Source organism: Mastigoproctus giganteus, chromosome 3 (assembly GCF_048544385.1).
Source record: "Mastigoproctus giganteus isolate SK-2022 chromosome 3, ASM4854438v1, whole genome shotgun sequence".
Lineage (NCBI taxonomy): Eukaryota > Metazoa > Arthropoda > Arachnida > Uropygi > Thelyphonidae > Mastigoproctus > Mastigoproctus giganteus.
In genome coordinates this window covers 41,114,460-41,133,013 of record NC_143577.1, presented here as the reverse complement: position 1 = coordinate 41,133,013, position 18,554 = coordinate 41,114,460, and the positions used below count along the sequence as shown (strand labels likewise).

The 18,554-nt window shown below is 34.5% G+C and overlaps 1 protein-coding gene across 1 annotated transcript in view; it reads left to right on the top strand.

Annotated features, from left to right (window-relative positions):
- The window catches only part of LOC150087903 (hemicentin-1-like), a 1,496,027-nt gene that overhangs the window by 1,316,142 nt on the left and 161,331 nt on the right, over nucleotides 1–18,554 (top strand). Inside the window, exons 68-70 of the mRNA XM_090369959.1 lie at nucleotides 3,072–3,299; nucleotides 12,384–12,446; nucleotides 14,452–14,571. Of these exons, the coding sequence (XP_090226085.1) occupies nucleotides 3,072–3,299; nucleotides 12,384–12,446; nucleotides 14,452–14,571 (411 nt within the window). The remainder of the gene's footprint in view (nucleotides 1–3,071; nucleotides 3,300–12,383; nucleotides 12,447–14,451; nucleotides 14,572–18,554) is intronic.

Here is an 18,554-nt window from a genome sequence, read left to right as displayed (position 1 = left end):
GTACCTATTCAATTCATCAGCTGGGTTATCTAAGACTTTCCCACACCGAGTAAACAAGAGTCTGATCTGATTTGTTTAATTCTTGTTTATATTCACATACATGAAAAACTCCTTGTCCCCATTCTTTGCTCTCTTAGCCAGTGTTTTCTCATACTCAGCCTTGGCCACCTAACCTCTTTCTGTGGTACTATTACAGATCAACGTGTAGCTGTTGTAGCTGTCAGTACTTTTCATTGCTTTATAACTTTCCCATGTAATCTTTTTCTGCTCTATTAGACTGGTCAGTTCCATATTCATCCATCTCGACATCTTCCTCATGCTATATTTTCTTAAGGCATATATCCATTAATGGCCTTGTGATTATTTCCTTAAAAGTATTCATTAATTTCAATATATTTGCCCTCCCTCTGCAGTCTGTTCAATTAATAGATTCCATATAACATCTTAAACTGTTATAGTCCACTTTTCTGAAATTAAAACCATACCTTTAACTTTACCTTTAAGTACTGCAACATCTTTCTTCATCTTCCAACTAATGACTGCATGATCACTACTTGCCATTAGTCCCTTTACTGTAAGCCCTTCGATGTGATCTAACTCATGAGTAATGATTATGTCTAAACCAGGGCCGTCTCGAGGGTATTTAATGCCCCTAGGCCAGTTTGGTTTTCAGTGCCTGATCATTTTTTTTTATTTAAAATTTTTAAACTTTATGAATTTTACAAAAGGAGCATGTCATAATAGAACATATTTAAAAAATCTTACATAAAATTCAATTTACAAACTTTTATTTACAAAAGGTATATAATAACAATAAATTATTTGAAAACTAAACAAAAAAATTCTTGAATAAAATTATACTTATAAAATAGATGTATAATAATAATAAATGTAATAATTTTGCAAAAACAAAGCAAAAAAATCTCTTCTTAAATAAAGTATATAAGCTGTGTCTATAAAGTATAAGAATAATTATTGAAAATCATAGCAAAAACAATTTTTTAACTAAATTAAAACTTTTCTGGCTTTTACTGTCACAAAATTTGTTATCAATTCTTCCATTCAAGTTCTTTTAAAATATCTCGTTCAATCGATAATATTGTTAAACCGTCTAATCTTTCCTGACTCATAGTTGTTCCCAATTGAGTTTTAATAAATTTCAGTTTCGAAAAACTCCTTTCCGCGCTAGCCACAGAGACAGGCAACATTAGGAAAATGCAGATAACAATGAATAGGTTTGGTAAGGAAGATGTTAATTGCTGATCACAAATGAATTAGAGAATTTTCGATCAAAACGGAGCCCCATGCAATATGGTGCCTGGTACAAAAAATCAAATAGGCAAACCAAAAACAAAAAATGCTAAAAGGACGCCCCTTGCAATACAGCTTTGGGTGGGCACTGCTCGTACCACCAACGCTTCGACTCTCTGGTCCTCTTTAATACTATTACTTTTTTTTTACGATGTTGGCACCCCAAAGCCATTGCACCCCTAGGCCAGTGGCACTTGGGCCTAAGCCTAGAGCCGGCCCTGGTCTAAACTATCCTTACACTTATTTTCTCTAACATGCCGGTACAAATAATAATCATTCTAGTTTATTTAAAATGTCTTATTATGTAAAATCACACATAATAAGACATTCACACTTGCTCGCCCATTCCATCTACATGTAGAGGCTCTTGTCATACTGTTCACAATCTTCTGAGCTGTAGATTACACCCACCCTTGTTATATCTTTGCTTCCAGCTTCTCATACCACACTGATTCTATGCTGGTAGGCATAACTTCTGACTTAGCTAAAGCTCTTTTCATGCTCAAGCTAATATGAAGTTTTATATATAATGTTCTATAAAGTTATAATCTTAATAATTAATTGATAGAAGGTGACTGTATTTATTTTTCATTTTTATTAATCATAGAAAAAGAAAAAAACAATTTATTTATCGAAAAAAATCAAATGTGCTTGAAGTGTAACACACTGCATATATGAACTGACTTGTTTTACTTGTGTTAACCAAAGAAAATGTATTGAATTCCTAAATATTTTATACTTACAAAAATGTAGACAGACAATTTCATTTTTTTTTATCAGAGAATTTCATAAAATTAACATTGGTATTAGTGTTAGAATTAGCAGTGGCAAATGATGTTCCTATGATGCATAGGAACAAGCTTATACAGCATCAGCAAAAAAAAAAAAAAAAAAACACTACCCATTTCATTGACATTTCCAGAAGGAAGTTTATTCCAACAATCAATCTGGCTGAAAGCAAATTTTTGTGCATCTATTCTGCAGCTATTCTTTTTCAATTATGTTTATCTCCCCTTAAATATTGCCTGACAAAGAATAAGATTGCCATCAGCATTTAATTTACTCAATCCATTTAAAGCCATAATTTCAATGAGGTCCCATGCAAGTTCTTAGTTTCTATGCACTGCAATTTGGAAAACCACAGCTTTTCATGGTAAAAGTACCCTTTTTTTCTGTACTCATTCCAACAGATCCACATCCTTCTTAAAATAAGGCTTCTTGACCTGTATGCAATACTCAAGGTGCAGCCTAACTATTGCCTTATATAATGGTATAATTGTCTCCTTATCCCTGCAGGCAAAATTTCTGTATATCATTGACAGAATCCCAGGGGCTGCTATCCTAGCAGCCTCTCTCTGCACTGCACAGAAAACATATCAGACTACAATGACCCTTAATCTCTTTTGTTTTCCACATTTCTCTGTCTACATCACACAGGTTTAATTATGTAAATGTCCAATATTCCATGTATCATTTTTCAATACCTTGTTGGCTCTATGCCACTTTGTGTCAGAGCAATGATCTGACACAAAGTGACACATAATGATCTGACACGATCACACACTATTAGCTCATGGTCTTAATAAAGTGGCTAGGCAAGTGTATGAATTCATTAGCATTTCACGCAAAGAATGGAAAAATGTTTTAAACTTATAACAGAATTACTCTGGTACCCCTTTCTTCATTTGTGGTGTATAGAATCCAAGCTTTTCAAATTTAAAAAAATAATAATAGTGATCAATTGTTTTCTTCAATTTCAGAGGATTATATACAAACTGGACCTGGCTCCATATATGCCCATTCTGTAAGGACTTTTAAAGTTAATGATCACAGTCTTCCATATGCATGGAATCATTCAATTACTTATGATGAATTTCAAGGTAAAATGCCATTTATTGTACAAAGACTTTATACAAAAGGAGTAGGAAGCTATTATGATGAAGGAAAACAGGAAATGAATTATATAATTTCAGCTGCCATTACCAAAGGTAAGAAGCTTTCCAAAAAAAAATTGATATCTTACTTCAGCAAATTTAAATAAACTTTAAATTTAATTTTAATGTTAATTTTTTTCTGCATATTCATTAGTGAAAGAGAAACTGCACATGACCATGGTATTTATGCAAGATCACAGGTGATATACTTTTGAGTTACACTGTATGAATAAAAGTACCACGCTGTTCTTTAAAATAACATAATAAGATCTAATATTATAGACTCAATGTACAAGCAGTGCAAGCAAAATTGCAGTCTCCAGGAATTGAGTTCAGCAACAAGATCATAAAATCACCATAAGCAAGTAATTCACTGCTAGACATATCTGTAGCAGAAAACTAAAATTTTTACAAAAGCATGATGTATTTGCACTGTTGTAGAATAATGCAAATTTTCATAATTTTAAAATTATTTTAGTTCTAAATTTTTATGGGGTTTAAACAATACCTTTTGACATATCTCATATTGTGGAAACTTATTGTCCATGGTTATCAAATACTGCACTTAAGTTACCTAATTACCCATTAATAAAGGGACAATAATGGCTGAAGTGGGCTGTTTGGATAATGCTATCCACTGCAAATAAATATGAGTAAACTTTATAAAGTATGCTGATATTTATTTCAGCAAATCTCATATTGTAAATCTCATATTATATGACATGCAAATCTCATATTGTAATATGAGATTTGCAACTGTATAACTTCCAAAGCATGAAGTCCAGTAGCTCTAAATTTATTTTAAAAGTGTGCAAGCAAGGGGAATAAATATGCAGTAATTACAAAAAACTCACGTAATGTGTCAGTAATGTATTACCCATGTAATATACATGAGTAATATGCAAAAATACTCATGTAATATAAATATAAAATGTAATATCAAAATTACTCATATAATATACATTACATGAGTAATTTTGCACAAAAGTACACAAAGCTACTGGGACAACCTTGTCTCCTTTGCTGCACATGCTTTTGCATTGCTTGATTTGTTGAATAAAAAGCCATGATAGATGCAATTAAAATATATGATAGATGAATTACAGCTGCGAGACTTGGGTCATAAATAAGAAAGATGCACACAAACTAGAAGCAGCACAAATGAAATTATTTTTAAGACCATTATTAGGCTTTACAAGACTAGACCACCAAAGAAATATAGATATCCGCGAGAAATTAAAAGTAGATAACATTGTAAATGACATAAAACGGTATCAGGAAAAATGGATCAGCTACATAGAAAGAATGAACCCAGACTGGATCCCAAAATTAGCCTTTAACTACAAACCTACAGGCAAGAGAGATGTGGGTCGACCAAGACAACGATGGTGAGATCAAAACCACTTCCAAGAGCTACAACGGAACAGGTCTTAAAAGACCTAAGCCGGACCAAGTTCATGATGATGATCAATTACATCTGTCAGTGTCCCTGACAGATGTTGAAAGGCCATGGTTTCCATGCTATGAAGCAATCACAAATGAAATTCTTATGCAGAAAAGTTAGAAGATGAAAAGAAAGCAAGCTAGAACTCTTGCAGTAATCATCCCCACCTAGCATCTTTTAATAAAAATTAATCAGAAATGGGATCAGCAGAATTAGTAATTTATGGGAACAAAGTATAAAAGAGTATATAATAATAATAACATTAAATTTACTAAATCAAAATAAAACTAAATGTGTATAAAAATGTTAAAAATGACCTAGTACAGAAACAGACCTGGAAATTCCAAAATAACAAGCAGAAGGGAAGATACAAGGGAGGAGGGGTGAAAAGTTTGTTGTCTGATTATGAAAGGGTAGTGGTACAGTGTTAAAAATTTATGTACTTAATGTATAATACCTCAAATAGTAACTCACCAAGTTTCATGTAGTTTCAGTAAGTTCTTTTTTAATTACAGATCCTGAAGTCAACAAAGTTGTGTAGATGAAGAAAGATGAACAGAGTCAGTTCCCGTGCAGTCATCCAGTATTTGAGAAAAAAGGAACTAATGCTAAAGAAATTTATGAGGATATGGTTACGACATTGGTGGAGGATGCCCCTTCCTGTTCCATGGTTAAGAAGTGGGCAGCAGAATTTAAGAAAGGGAGGGAGAGCTTGGAAGATGACACATGCTGTGGAAGAAATGCAATGTCCATCACTTCAGAAGTTGTTGAAAGTGTGATTGATCTGGTGATAGGTGATCAATGAGTGATAGTTCAGTATATTGCTAGCACCTTGGGCATCTTATCTGAATGTGTATACAGCTAGTTCCCAACTTTACAAGTTAATTCGTTCCTAGCGCGCACTCGTAAAGCGGGAATTTATATCCCATAGACATAATGTTAAAAATAGGGATTTATGTTATCAATAATGAAATTAGTTAGCTAATTAGTTTATATTTTAACAATTATTGATTTATCCAAAGAAACAAAAACGTAGCCTGTAAAATCAAGCAAATTATAATAATAGAGAAATTATTTATGACTTACAAATGTTAAAAAATGTTTATTCTTCATCATCATCATTGACTAAATGCACACTCGTTGATCACTCATTATTGGCTCGGCACTCGTTAGTTTGTTGCACATGGAATCGTCTTCTTCAGAAATGCTTCAAGAGGCAATTATTTCCAAGATAACCTTCTTTTTTCTTTTTAAATTTCATAGTGTGCATAAGCATTTTTTAACGGAACACAGAAATTGCAACTAAGACAATTTGCACGGAGTAACAAGTTTACAAAGCTTTAAAAAAAAGGAATGAAGAGAAGATTCTGAAAATTTATTTGTTTTTTTATACGATTGAAGATTTCAGTAAAGGGGAAACACCTTTCACCATAATAACATAAAAAACCACACAATTCCAGCATCGATGTTTTCGCAAATGCAATAACATAGAGTTTAGTACCCCATTTATAATTGATTGCACTAACAGAAAAGTCCAATAAATCAGAAAGTGCAAATTGTTTTTATTGTTTTATGGTCATGACCTCCAGAAATGTGCTTTAGAAAAATATCACAAACCTGTTCAAAATTGGTTCTTATAACAAAACATATGATAACGATGAAAGTGTAGTGCATTTTAATGATTTGAATTGGTAACTAATAAAATTTATACTATAAAATTACCTTTTAGAGTTATCTAGTGAAATTTTCAACTTCCAAGGTCGTGGAATGAATTACCAAAAAACAATGTGTTATTGGGTTCACATTGCGAAATTTTCACAATAGGATGGTGTCTCTGGAACGGATTAATATTGTAAAGCAGGGTACACTGTATTGTATAAATATGCACTTGATTTGAAATGCAATATTTATGAATGTTTAACATTCAAATTTTGCAATTAATATTCGTATTTTCAATTTTGTTGATACTTGAAAAAAAAAAAAAAAAAAAAAACTCGTAAACCCAGGAACTCATGAAGAGGGAACACCTGTACTAAATAATAACAAAAGGTCCTTGGTATGAAAAAAGTGTCAGCACGATAGGTTCCTTTGAGACCCATCTTGCTGACACCTTTTTCATACCAAGAACGAAGACATTATGCTGACCAAAGAAAGCCAAGTTGATTCCTTCTCCTAGCAAGGTGATGGCATCAGTTTTTTGGGATGCCCACCCAACACTGCTTCGGGCATTGCCTTCTGCACCTGCACTCTGTTTTATCTGGAAGATTAACTGTCCCAAATCTCCTTGAGACCCTTTACTGGATGTAGAAAGCTCCCAACAACAAGGAACAGCTCGATATTATCTTCCTTGATATATCTGCAGCTTTTGACAATATCTCGATAATGGCTCTGGAACAAATTCTATCTTTATACTTCAAAATACAAGGCAATCTCCTGAAGATTTTATGTAACAGTCTGAAGAAAAGATGCCTCATAATCTCTCATGATGCTTTTATTGCCCATTACTCAATTTCCCAGGGAGTGCCACAGGGAGGCATTCTCTCCTCATTTTTATTTGTTGCAGCTCTGGAACCATTTTTTGCAACCCATAAAGACAACTTTATTACATATGCTGATGACCTGAAATTCTTTGTCAAATCTAAAAATCTACAATAAGTTAAGCAAACAAATCAACAAGCTAATAACACAATAGATGAACTGGATTGTTACCTCGAATGTATTGGACTACATTTAAACCCAAGCAAATCTGCCCAGATGACAATTACAAAGAAAAAGAGCAGGAACAATATCTCTATGCTGGTAAGTGGATGTGAAGTTCAAAAGGTTAAATCACACATAGGCCTTGGCCTAAAATGGGATGAGGGACTAACATTCTCCAAACACTTTGATTACATCAAAGCAAAAACATATGCAGTGCTCTGGGCTGCCAAACAGGAGTTAATCAGCATTAGAAACCCAGATCTTGTTAAAAAGTATATCTTGAAATGTATACTTCCCATCCCGCTGTATGCTTCACAGATTTGGTCTTCTGCCCCACTTAAAAACCTGAAAGCTTTTCTTAGTATTGAATATTGGCTCTTGAGATTACTGAACAGGAACTCGAATCCCCATTTATTATCTCTAGAGACATCCTACTTTCCAATCTCAGTATTCCTACCTGGAAACAAACAATTAACACAAGAAACATTTTCACATTAGCTCAACTGCTAACAGGAAGATTAGATGCTCCGAGCATTGATAGTTTATTTCACTCTCATCGAGAAGCCCCCAGGAATTCTGAAACAAGACATCCTCTTCAAAGCAACTTAAAAAACTTGGACAGCCGAAATTGATTTTTTTCCAGCAAACATGATAGAACTCTTTAATCAACTAAGAATTGAACCGGAAAAGCTTTGTAACGACAATGCCTACAGGTTGTAGATCTTTGCTGACTCCTATAGTTTTTTTGATCCCTTTTAATTATATCTTCTCATTATTCTAAATGTCAATTAAGATGTCAAAATTGGAAATATTCTAATATAAAATCATAATTACACATGTATTTCAAAATTTTGTATTCAACTTTTCAGGGTGAATTTCCCATGTACTTTGTAACCTTTTGCTCATGTGGCCTGCTTCACACCTTAGCATGTAACCTACACCCTTCTATCCAATGGCTGTCCCAGGGGTGTCTCCTCAACAGAGAAATAAATTGATAATAATAATGAGTATCAAGGTTCCTGTAATAAACAGTTTTTTGTGCATGGGACCAAACCTTGGACGGCGAGGAAAAGTTTGCCCTGACAATAGTCCTCTGAGAGGATCAAGATAAACATAATAAAATATATTTTTACCTAAGAAAGTTTACTAAAAAAAAAAATAAAAATAAAACTTTAGACATGAGTAACAAACACACCTGAGGTCAATAAACTGGTGAGTCAGTTTTACACACTTCACAATAGAATGACTGTGAAGTGTGTAAAACTGCATATGATGGGCACAGTATAAAAAGCTCACTCTCCACACACCCATTGGAGCAATTTTGTTTCTTCTACCAGTACTTTGGACCTCAAGAAGTGCAACAGAAAATGAATGAAATAAAGATTCCCATATAGAAAAAATGGGAAATGATCTAAGGTAGCAAAATTTGCCAAATATCATGAGAAATATCCATGAGCATTTGAAAGGTTCATGACTTTTCCAGGTCACTCATAAACTCTGAAAAATACAATATAATGCCAATCTGGATGAAGAAAATTTTTCCTATACCTGCGATCTCGCATAATCATTTTGATTGGAAAGGCATGGTTCAGCATTAAATTAAGCTGTTCACACAAAGAGATATGGGAATATGGGGAAGTGGGGGGGGGGGGGGTGAGGCCTTCTAAGAGTGGGCTGTGTTCTGCCAAAAAATGATTTCTGAATTGTGTGAGCAAGAAAAAAATGCATAGGAATTATAAACTATTCACATAATATACTGCTGTGCATTAAAATAATAAAAAATGATTTTTGGAACCTCTCATGAAAATACACAATGCTACTAAGACGACCGTGTTTGTTTTACAGCATGCATTATATACCTAAATAGATGAGCAGATGAGGCTAGTGACATAAGAAATACATGTGATGCATATAAATTATCAGAGGTTACAAAAACCTACAGTAGGTATAAATTAGTTTGCGATCAAGTTAGGTAAGAAGGTTAGGCAAGCTTAAGACACATTATAAGAAGTCTCTGGAAAAGAATACAAATAAAAGTAGCATAGACTTCTTTACTTAAGTAAACAGTAGAAGAAAAGGGATGGATCACATTGGTCTGTGAGATATGACTGGTATAACTGCTGATGATCCTGTTCTGGTTGCTAGCAAACTGAATAGATATTTTGCATTTACAAAGTAATGCAGAACCATGCAGACAGGAATGCAGTCATATGGCAGTTAGAGCATGGATTTGTTAAGGGACAACCTTCTCTGACTAAATGATTGATTACTACTATAATGCAATAACAAAGATCTGGATGCAAAAATAATTTTGACATTTTCTACTTAAATTTCAGAAAAGCTTTTAATACTGTTCTGCATAAAATAAATCTATAAAATTAGATCAATGTGGCATTAGGGACAAGTTACTAATGCTACATTGATCTAATGTGGCATTAGGAACAAGTTACTGCTCTGTGGTTAGCAATGGACACTATGCTGAGACTGATGTTATTAATGGATTCCCCCAAGTTCAGTGCTGGCACTATTGTTGTTTTCAATATTTATTAATGATACTGATGAAGGCCTATCAGAATTACGCACTTGTAGCTGTTAGACAATAGGTTGACTGGGTGGTTAATGATGGTATTTAGGGTATGCTACTACAACAAGATCTAGAAAAATTGGGCAGATGAGCTGAGAAGTTTAAACTGAAGTTTAACATTGACAAATGCAAGGTGCTGTATGTGGGTAGCAATGTTCCCAGAATAACATCCCAACTGCATGATACGATACTGAGGGTAGTGTAGAACAAAAAAGACTTGGGGTAATTGTGCATTGAAACATGAAGTTTTCTGAGCAGTGCATATTGGCGGATAGGACAGGTTATAGGGTTTTTGTCAATGATATGTAGGAATTTTGCCAACAGGGATAAGGAAGTGATTATCTTGTATAGGGCAATGTTTAGGCCACATCTTGAGTACCGCATACAGGTCTGAAGGCCACAGTTTAGGCAAGACATGGATCTGTTGGAACATGATTAGTGTTTTCTTGATTAGTGAAAGGAACAGAAAGGTGTGGCTAAGGTAAAGAAAGCCAACATGAGAACCACAGCAAACTACAGGAAACTTACCAGAAAAACTGGTTTGCCAGTACCACAGTTTCTCCCTGGATTCTCAGTGAAGACGCGTGTTATCGATAGCAGCAGTACAAGTTAAGGACGATATTGGTTGACATGTATGCATGACAGACGATGTAGTTAGCTTTTTCTCGTTATTAAAAGCAGATTATTGGAGTTAATGAGTGTTTTCACTATTAAAAAAACCATATTACTGATTTCCTTGTACATTTTTAGGATTAGGTTAGGAAAAAAGGAAAAGATTTACCATCTAAAATTCAGAATAGGGTGTGCACTCTGTGTTTTTTTAATTGTGTGTGTTGTATTTAGTGTGGATTTTTTAATAGGCTTTCATTTTTGGCTAGCAAAAAAAAAAAAATTTAGGTTAGTTTATACCACTAATTTGGAATGGATTCAAGCAGGCTAGTGAAAAAAGGTTAAATTATGTTACACTGGAGTGTTAGATTATGTTACATACCTTGTTCTTAAGTTTTACCAAGGTTTATTTTTCATTATATTTCATAACCTGACCTTAAATGTTTATATCTTTATATATGGGTGTATCGTAACATCAATCAGTCACTTAATGCTATGATGTTATCATCTCTTGTGTTTACGTCAATTAATATATTGTTCTTGACTTCTACTGCTGCTACCGATAACACACACACCATCTGTTTCCCCGAGAATGCAAGGAGGAACTGCGGTAGTGGCAAGCAAATTTGTTCAGTAAGTTTCCCGTAGTTTGCTATGGTTCTCATGTTGGCTTTCTTTACCTTCGCCAAAGGTACTTTTACCAGGAAAGGCTTCAGTTTTGCAAACTGCACTATTTGGAGATGAGGCACTTGTGAGGAGATCAGATCTGATTGAGGTGTTAATGTTGGGAATGGATTGAGTAAGCTCATTGCTGATGGAATCCTTCCTCATAATCTGACTATACACATGAGGGATCATAAATTCAAACTGAGGAAAAATGGATGCAAGTTAGATGTGCAGAAATTTGCCTTCAGACAGCTGGTGGTTGATTACTGTTTAAAACTCCCAAGTGCATTCACAAATATTGCTTCTTCTGCATCTGAAAAACTGGATCTTCTCTTTTGCTGTTGGTGTTACATTTCTTCTAAATAACTTCTCATTCTGTACAAATCTCAAATCTACCTTACTATAGAATATTGTTCCCACACTGGGGTGGTGTCCCCAGAACCTCTCTTTCTAGATTCTAGAAAGAGAATGCTGAATGGAATCTAGATAATCTAGCCTCTTCTGAATGGAATCTAGATAATCTAGCCTTTTCTGAGTAGAATCTAGATATTCTAGATTCCATTCAAAAGAGGACAGTTAGGTTAATTAATGACCCATCTCTTACAAAGCCCTCCACTCTCTGTTTCATAGATGTTCTGTTACTGTTTCTGCCTTTTGTATAGGTACTTCCATGGGTGCTGTTCTTCTGAATTAGCATCTATAATTACTCCCTCTCTCTTTCAAACCAGTCTGAACACATGCTGCAACCAGTCAGCATCCTTTTACTGTCCACCTTCAAACTCACAGAACCAACTTTTCTTCTTCCTCGTTTATTCCATCTACTTTTGTTTTCTGTAATAGCCTTCCTTCACATGTATTTCCTGAAAATTACCATTTACAGATTGTAATTTTCTTTCTTCTCAGCCCTCAACCCACAGATGATACAAAGTACTATAGATTCCAATACCTTTCGTGTTTGGGGGTTTTCACACACACACACACAGAGGAGATTTATTATAATTTCTGTTTTTAAATACTCTTAAAATCTAATTTTTAAACTGGGAAACTTTCTTAATTTCAAGTTGTTATTTTCACCTTCAACGTTTCAACTTAGAATAGTGGTGTTTCCTTTTAATAACATTACTTTATTTTTCAGGAATACCAAGTAATCAGTGCCCAACTGGATTTTTGTTAGATACGGAAGGATCATATTGTAAAGGTAAATAATTTCTCACACTTCTGTAATGCATTCTAACTTTAGTTGTATTTTAAAATATCTTTTATATTTTCTAATGCAATTTGAGTAGAGTATTGTTGCTTTATGTAGTAGGCAGTTATAATTAAGACACACACCTTGCTGCATACCTTGACTACATTTAATGAGAATTTTGAACTTTACAGCTGGAATACTATATGTTGTTTTCCTTATTCTGGGGACTCATTCAATACTAAGTTAACATTAGTTTTATACACAATTTCCATGTTCAATTGGTTGGTTTTATTTGGATACAGTTGCAGGAGAATATACATAGAGGTTCATATGTGTCATTGGAACCCTGAGCGCATCTCTTATTTTTGAAGACTGATCATCATCTAAATAATGCTTGAAAATAATAATAATAATTAATGCATAAAAATTAGTTAATTAATAATGTGTATTATCTTTTTATTATATTATTAAACAGTACTCAGTTTCTGATTAATGATTTATGTATGCACTGTATTACCAGAGGTTTCTAGACACTTGTGGGAGGTGTAGTGAACTATACTCACTATCATGTCAAAAATAGGTATAAAAGAAAATGCCTTCACACTAAAACACTATAAATAAGCAGATCCACAAAATACAGTAGATGGGTCAAGGGCCTGAAGCTTAATGGCTTCCAGTAGGGAGTAATCACAGGATGCCATATTAGCAATCAAACTGTTCATGCCATTGTAGAAAAACTGCAGTACTTCAGATCACTGATTGTTTACATTATCACCGAATATAAATGTCATGGTGCTTCTACAGCTAGGAAACAATCAGGTATACTGCAGAAGTTGACAAAAAAAGACTGAGGGCTGCTCAGAATAGTGTTATATAGATCCTGTGCACACAAACCAAAAATTTTATTGCAGTAAAATTTCTGTATATTTTTCTCTTTCCCCAGGCTAGGAGTTCCTTGCAACAGTTACAACTGACTCAGTAGCATCAGCAAATATTCTTGTACCTATTATTTAAAGTATATCACATCTCTACAAAAGCTGTCCCTTCTTTGAACAAGTGCAGATCATGTTCAGAAAATTTCTACCACGTGAGCCTACTACAATTTTTTCAGGCTAACATTGATTGATAGGCTTAGTTCATAAACTCCCTCCTGGCAGGCCTGGGTAAAATTACAAACACATTCACAGTGAATTCTAACTTGTAGCTTTTCTTGACATCACCTCATAGCTATGAACTCAGATTTTCTATTTTTAACCTGCGTGCACCATGAAAAGGATTGTTTGGAATCCAAGCATGCAGGATCACTTAGACACCACATGCCTATATTTGAAAAATCAGCAAAAAATAATTGAAAATAGTTTAATTTTTTTTTCATGCCACCTTTATTTTTGATCTTTTTTAAACACAATTGTAAAAAATCCATATTTTATATTAAAAACATATATTTTTAGTTAATTTTTGAAATTAAAACTCCCTTTAGATCTGTCAGCCAGCAAAATGCAAATTGAAAACCCTGTGTGCTTCAATGAATACATACAATTGATGCCAGCCTGTCAATAACAGGAATGACCACTGCACAAAAGGTGAATCATGTGCATCAACAATTTGATTTTAGATGACACTTTAATGTCACAAGATAGAAAACATTACTGATTGGGGAAAGTGTGCATCAGTAAAACCAGCTTGCTATCAATAACTATACTGTACATGACAGCCACTCAACGTGTGCCTATAATTAGTTTAACTTAATTCATGACTTCTCCTAATTGTGCTATAATTAACAGAAATTTCTGCAAATTTCAGTGGAGAAATCAAGTAAAATTTTTAAAAAACAGCCATTAGGAGTTTCAGCTGTGTGGACAAGTAGATGAAGAGCATGAATTTCTGAAATATTGTCTGGAGTCTCATTCATCCCATGCATCTGACTCAGGGTTAATATCATCATACCAATACAACAACATCACATTTTTTGTACCATTAAAAGATGATGATTCTTCTACATTTATTTTTATAGATGATGATGAATGTAGTCGTTTGCAGCTGTGCTCTCATTTGTGCCTTAATACACCTGGGAGTTATATTTGCCACTGCCCTTCTGGTTTTATGTTAGGATCTGATGGAGAGACATGTACAGGTCTGTTAATTATTTTGTTTATTATTTTATTTCAATAAGAATGGTGATTTTTTAAATTATAATTTGCTAGAAATTCTCTAGCTGAATTTTATTTTCTTAGGTAAGAAAAATAGGAGAAGGGAAAACTCATTCTTACATTGTGCTATTCTCTTATTTATTTAATAATCTGTTTATTATGCATAACTTTATAAGAGAATAATCATAGCCCTAATAATTATTATAATTAGGATTTGCGGAGTAGGAGACATTTGGCACCATATACCATATATCACGGTATAATGGAGCCTTATAAGGTACAATAGGTTATAATTTTTTGTTGACAAAAACCGATTGTTATTTTGGACTATTTAAAATATTAGTGAGATACTATCTGGGAGGAGGGAGAGGGGAACTTTGCATTACACATAAATAGCATGCGAGCATGTGAAGGGACTGCTTCATAACACATAAATACTTCTCTTATTAGAAGCATTACTTACTGATATTATTAACTATATAATATCAGTGTAGATACACCATAGTTTACCCATAAATTTGAACTACATATGTACTGTCAAAGGTATCGTTTTAATTTGTATCTCATATTGTGGGTGCCTTCACAATGAGATAGCTGGTATTGCACTACTTCAAATAAATAACTTGAATTTCAAATAAATATTGTACTACTTCAAATTTATGGGTAAACTATGGTGTATCTACACTGATATTATATAGCTAATTACCTAAACCCATAAGAAATTATGCCTTGTGCATTTCATCTTCTAATACATTATTATTTATACACCATTTGGCATCTCTCATATTGTGGAAATAACTTTGCAACTGTGATGGCAAGTTGCATTATCAGGGTACCTGCCCACTCACTGATGACGAACCCAACTAGCTTCGAAATGATCATCTCAGTGGTGATATCCACTGAAAATAAATAACAGTAGTCTTTTCTACTAGAGAAGTATTATTTATTTGAAGTAGTGCAATACCAGATATTTCATTGTGAAGGCACCCACAATATGAGATACAAATTAAAACGATGCCTTTGACACTATATACATAGTTCAAATTTATGGGTAAACTATGGTTTATCTATGCTGATATTATATAGTTAATTACCTAAACTCATAAGAAATTATGCCTTGTGTATTTCATCTTCTAATACATTACTGATATTATGGAAATTTGTTGTTGTAGTCTCACTACATGAGAGATCAATTATGCCATGTAAGGAAGTTGAGTATTAAGTTAAAATACATTAGGATATATTTTGGTCATCCAACGGGTGCTGTCAAACACAGAATGACCAAGTCTAATAGCATTTTGGAATTCAGAACATAATACATGGATCTTTAAACTAGTGACACAAATTTTGTGATGATAATGATACCCATATTGGGCATTTTGATACCCTTCTAACTGGCAATGCAAGACTGGCAAGTTATGCTATCAGAGGTTCATATTCCTTAACTAATATTTGTCAGTATAAAAGCACTATACAAAATAGAGTAAATAAATATGTTTTGATAGATGAAACTGGAGCATGGTTGAATACCTCGAACTGAACAGCAACATTACTTTCAGAAAATCAAAAAAATATTAACAGTTGCCATCTATAAAAAGGGCTTCTTTCATTTCTTTGGGTTCTTCAGGAAGAGATGCTCACTCAAACAGAGAAAAATACACTCAATTGAGATGCCTCCATATCCAGGTGGGCAGAAGCAGCAGTGTGTAGCACACACTACTAGATTAGACTGGGGTTCGAGCTTGTGACCACCAAAAAAGGAGGATGCGGAAAGATCAGGGAATAACCACCGCATATTCCCGGAGCAATATGGCCTTCTCTATACTCATTCTAACAACTCTACATCCTTCCTAAAATGAGGCTTCCAGACCTGTTCACAGTACTCAAGGTGTGGCCTGACCACTGCCTTATACAAGGGGATAATCATCTCCTTATCTCTGCTTGCAAAATTTCTGTATATCATTAACAAGACCCCATGACCTACTTTGGCAGCCAGTCTGCACTGCTCAGAAAACTTCATATCTAACTGCAAAATTACCCCCAGGTCTCTTTCATTCTCCACTACCCTTGACTGTAACACCACCTAGTTGGTATATTTTTATGGGGCTACTGCTACCCATATGCAGTACTTTGCATTTGTCAATATTAAACTTCAGTTGCAACTTCTCAGCCTATCTGTCAAACTTCTCCAGATCCTGTTGCAGCAGCAGCATACTGTCATTAACAACCCTGCCAACCTTTGTATCATATGCAAACTTTGACATTAAGCTTGATATACGTTCATAAATATCATTTATAAATATACAAAACAACAGTGCACCCAACACCAAACCCTGTAGGACTCCACTAATAATATCAGTCCATGAAGAGCAGCACCCATTGATTACCACCCTCTGTCTTCTCCCACTCAATCATCCTTTTATCCATTTTAGCAACTTCCCCTTAATGCCATACTGCTCCAATTGTTACAGTAGTCTTCCATGTGCAACAGTATCAAAAGCTTTATTGAAATCAAAGTATATGATATCAAAATTATTTTTTGCATCCAGTTTCTTTGTGACCACTTCATAGTGTCCAATCAAATTGGTCAGACAAGATTTCCCCTTGGCAAACCCATGCTGTGTCTGAATTAATTACTGCTGTCTTGTCTAAATGATCCTGCAGTGCTTCTTTGACCAGTCACTCCATTATTTTCCCAGGAACAGAAGTCAAACTAACAGGTCTGTAACTACTTGTGTCACTCTTTGTTGTTGTTGTTATTTGGTTTTTAGGAGCATTAGCAACTAAGGCCATATTGCTCCGGGATATGCGGTGGTCATTCCCTGACCTTTCCACATTCTCCGTATTTGGTGGTGACGGGCTCGAACCCTGGTCTAATCAAGAAGCGTGTGCTACACCCACTGCTGCTCCTTCTCACCTGTCTACAGAGGCGCGTCACCCTTTGATCCCCCTTTGTGAACTGGAGATACTTTTGCACTTCTCCAGTCCGCGGAACTTCCCCCGAGTCCAAGGATGCTCCCATAATTATGGCTAAGGGTTTGCTTACTTCCTTTGCCACCTCCTTTAATATAATTGGATAGAACCATTCACCCCAGATGCCTTTCTTATGTTTAAGTTCAACAATTTCTTCAACACTTTTTGCTCTCTGTTATTACAAAATCATTTAACTCCCTGTTAGAGTTTGATAAACATCTGGCCCTCTCCTCCTTGAATAATTCCTCATATGTGAATGTAGATATAAAATACTCTTTTAGTATGGCAGCTATCTGAGAATGATCATCTACAGTGAAATATTATTGATAAATATAGAAAACAACAATGGGCCCAACATTTGGGAATACACTAATAATATGTCCACAATAAGCAGTGTCCATTGATACTGTCTGTCTGTCTTCTCCCACTCAACCATCCCTTTATCCATAGCAAGCCCATAACTTGCCCTTAATGCCACACTGCTGCAATTTGTACAGGAGTCTTTTATAAGCAATAATATCAAAAGCTTTCCTGAAATCCAAGTATACGATATCAAAATTAATTTTTTTCACCCAGTTCCTTTGTGACTATATTGTAGTATACAATCAAATTGATCAAACAAGATTTCCCCATAACAAACCCATGCTGTGCCTGAAATATAATTGTGGACTTGTCTAGTTGATCCTGTATTACTTATTTTACCAGTGATTTTAATATTTTCCCTGGAACAATTTAAACTAACAAGTCTGCAATTACTCATGTTACCCTTTGATCCCCGCGTTTGTGAATTTGGGATACATTCGCACATCTCCAGTCCATTGGGGCCTCTCCTGAATCCAAGGATGCTCTCATAATTATAGCCAATGGTTTGCTTACTTCCTTCATTGCTGCTCTTACTATAAACAGTGCCACAACAGCACTTGACTATACTTTTCTCCATTGTGATCCTTGTGGTTAATGCAGTGTTACAATCACTGTCCTTTCATATCATGTG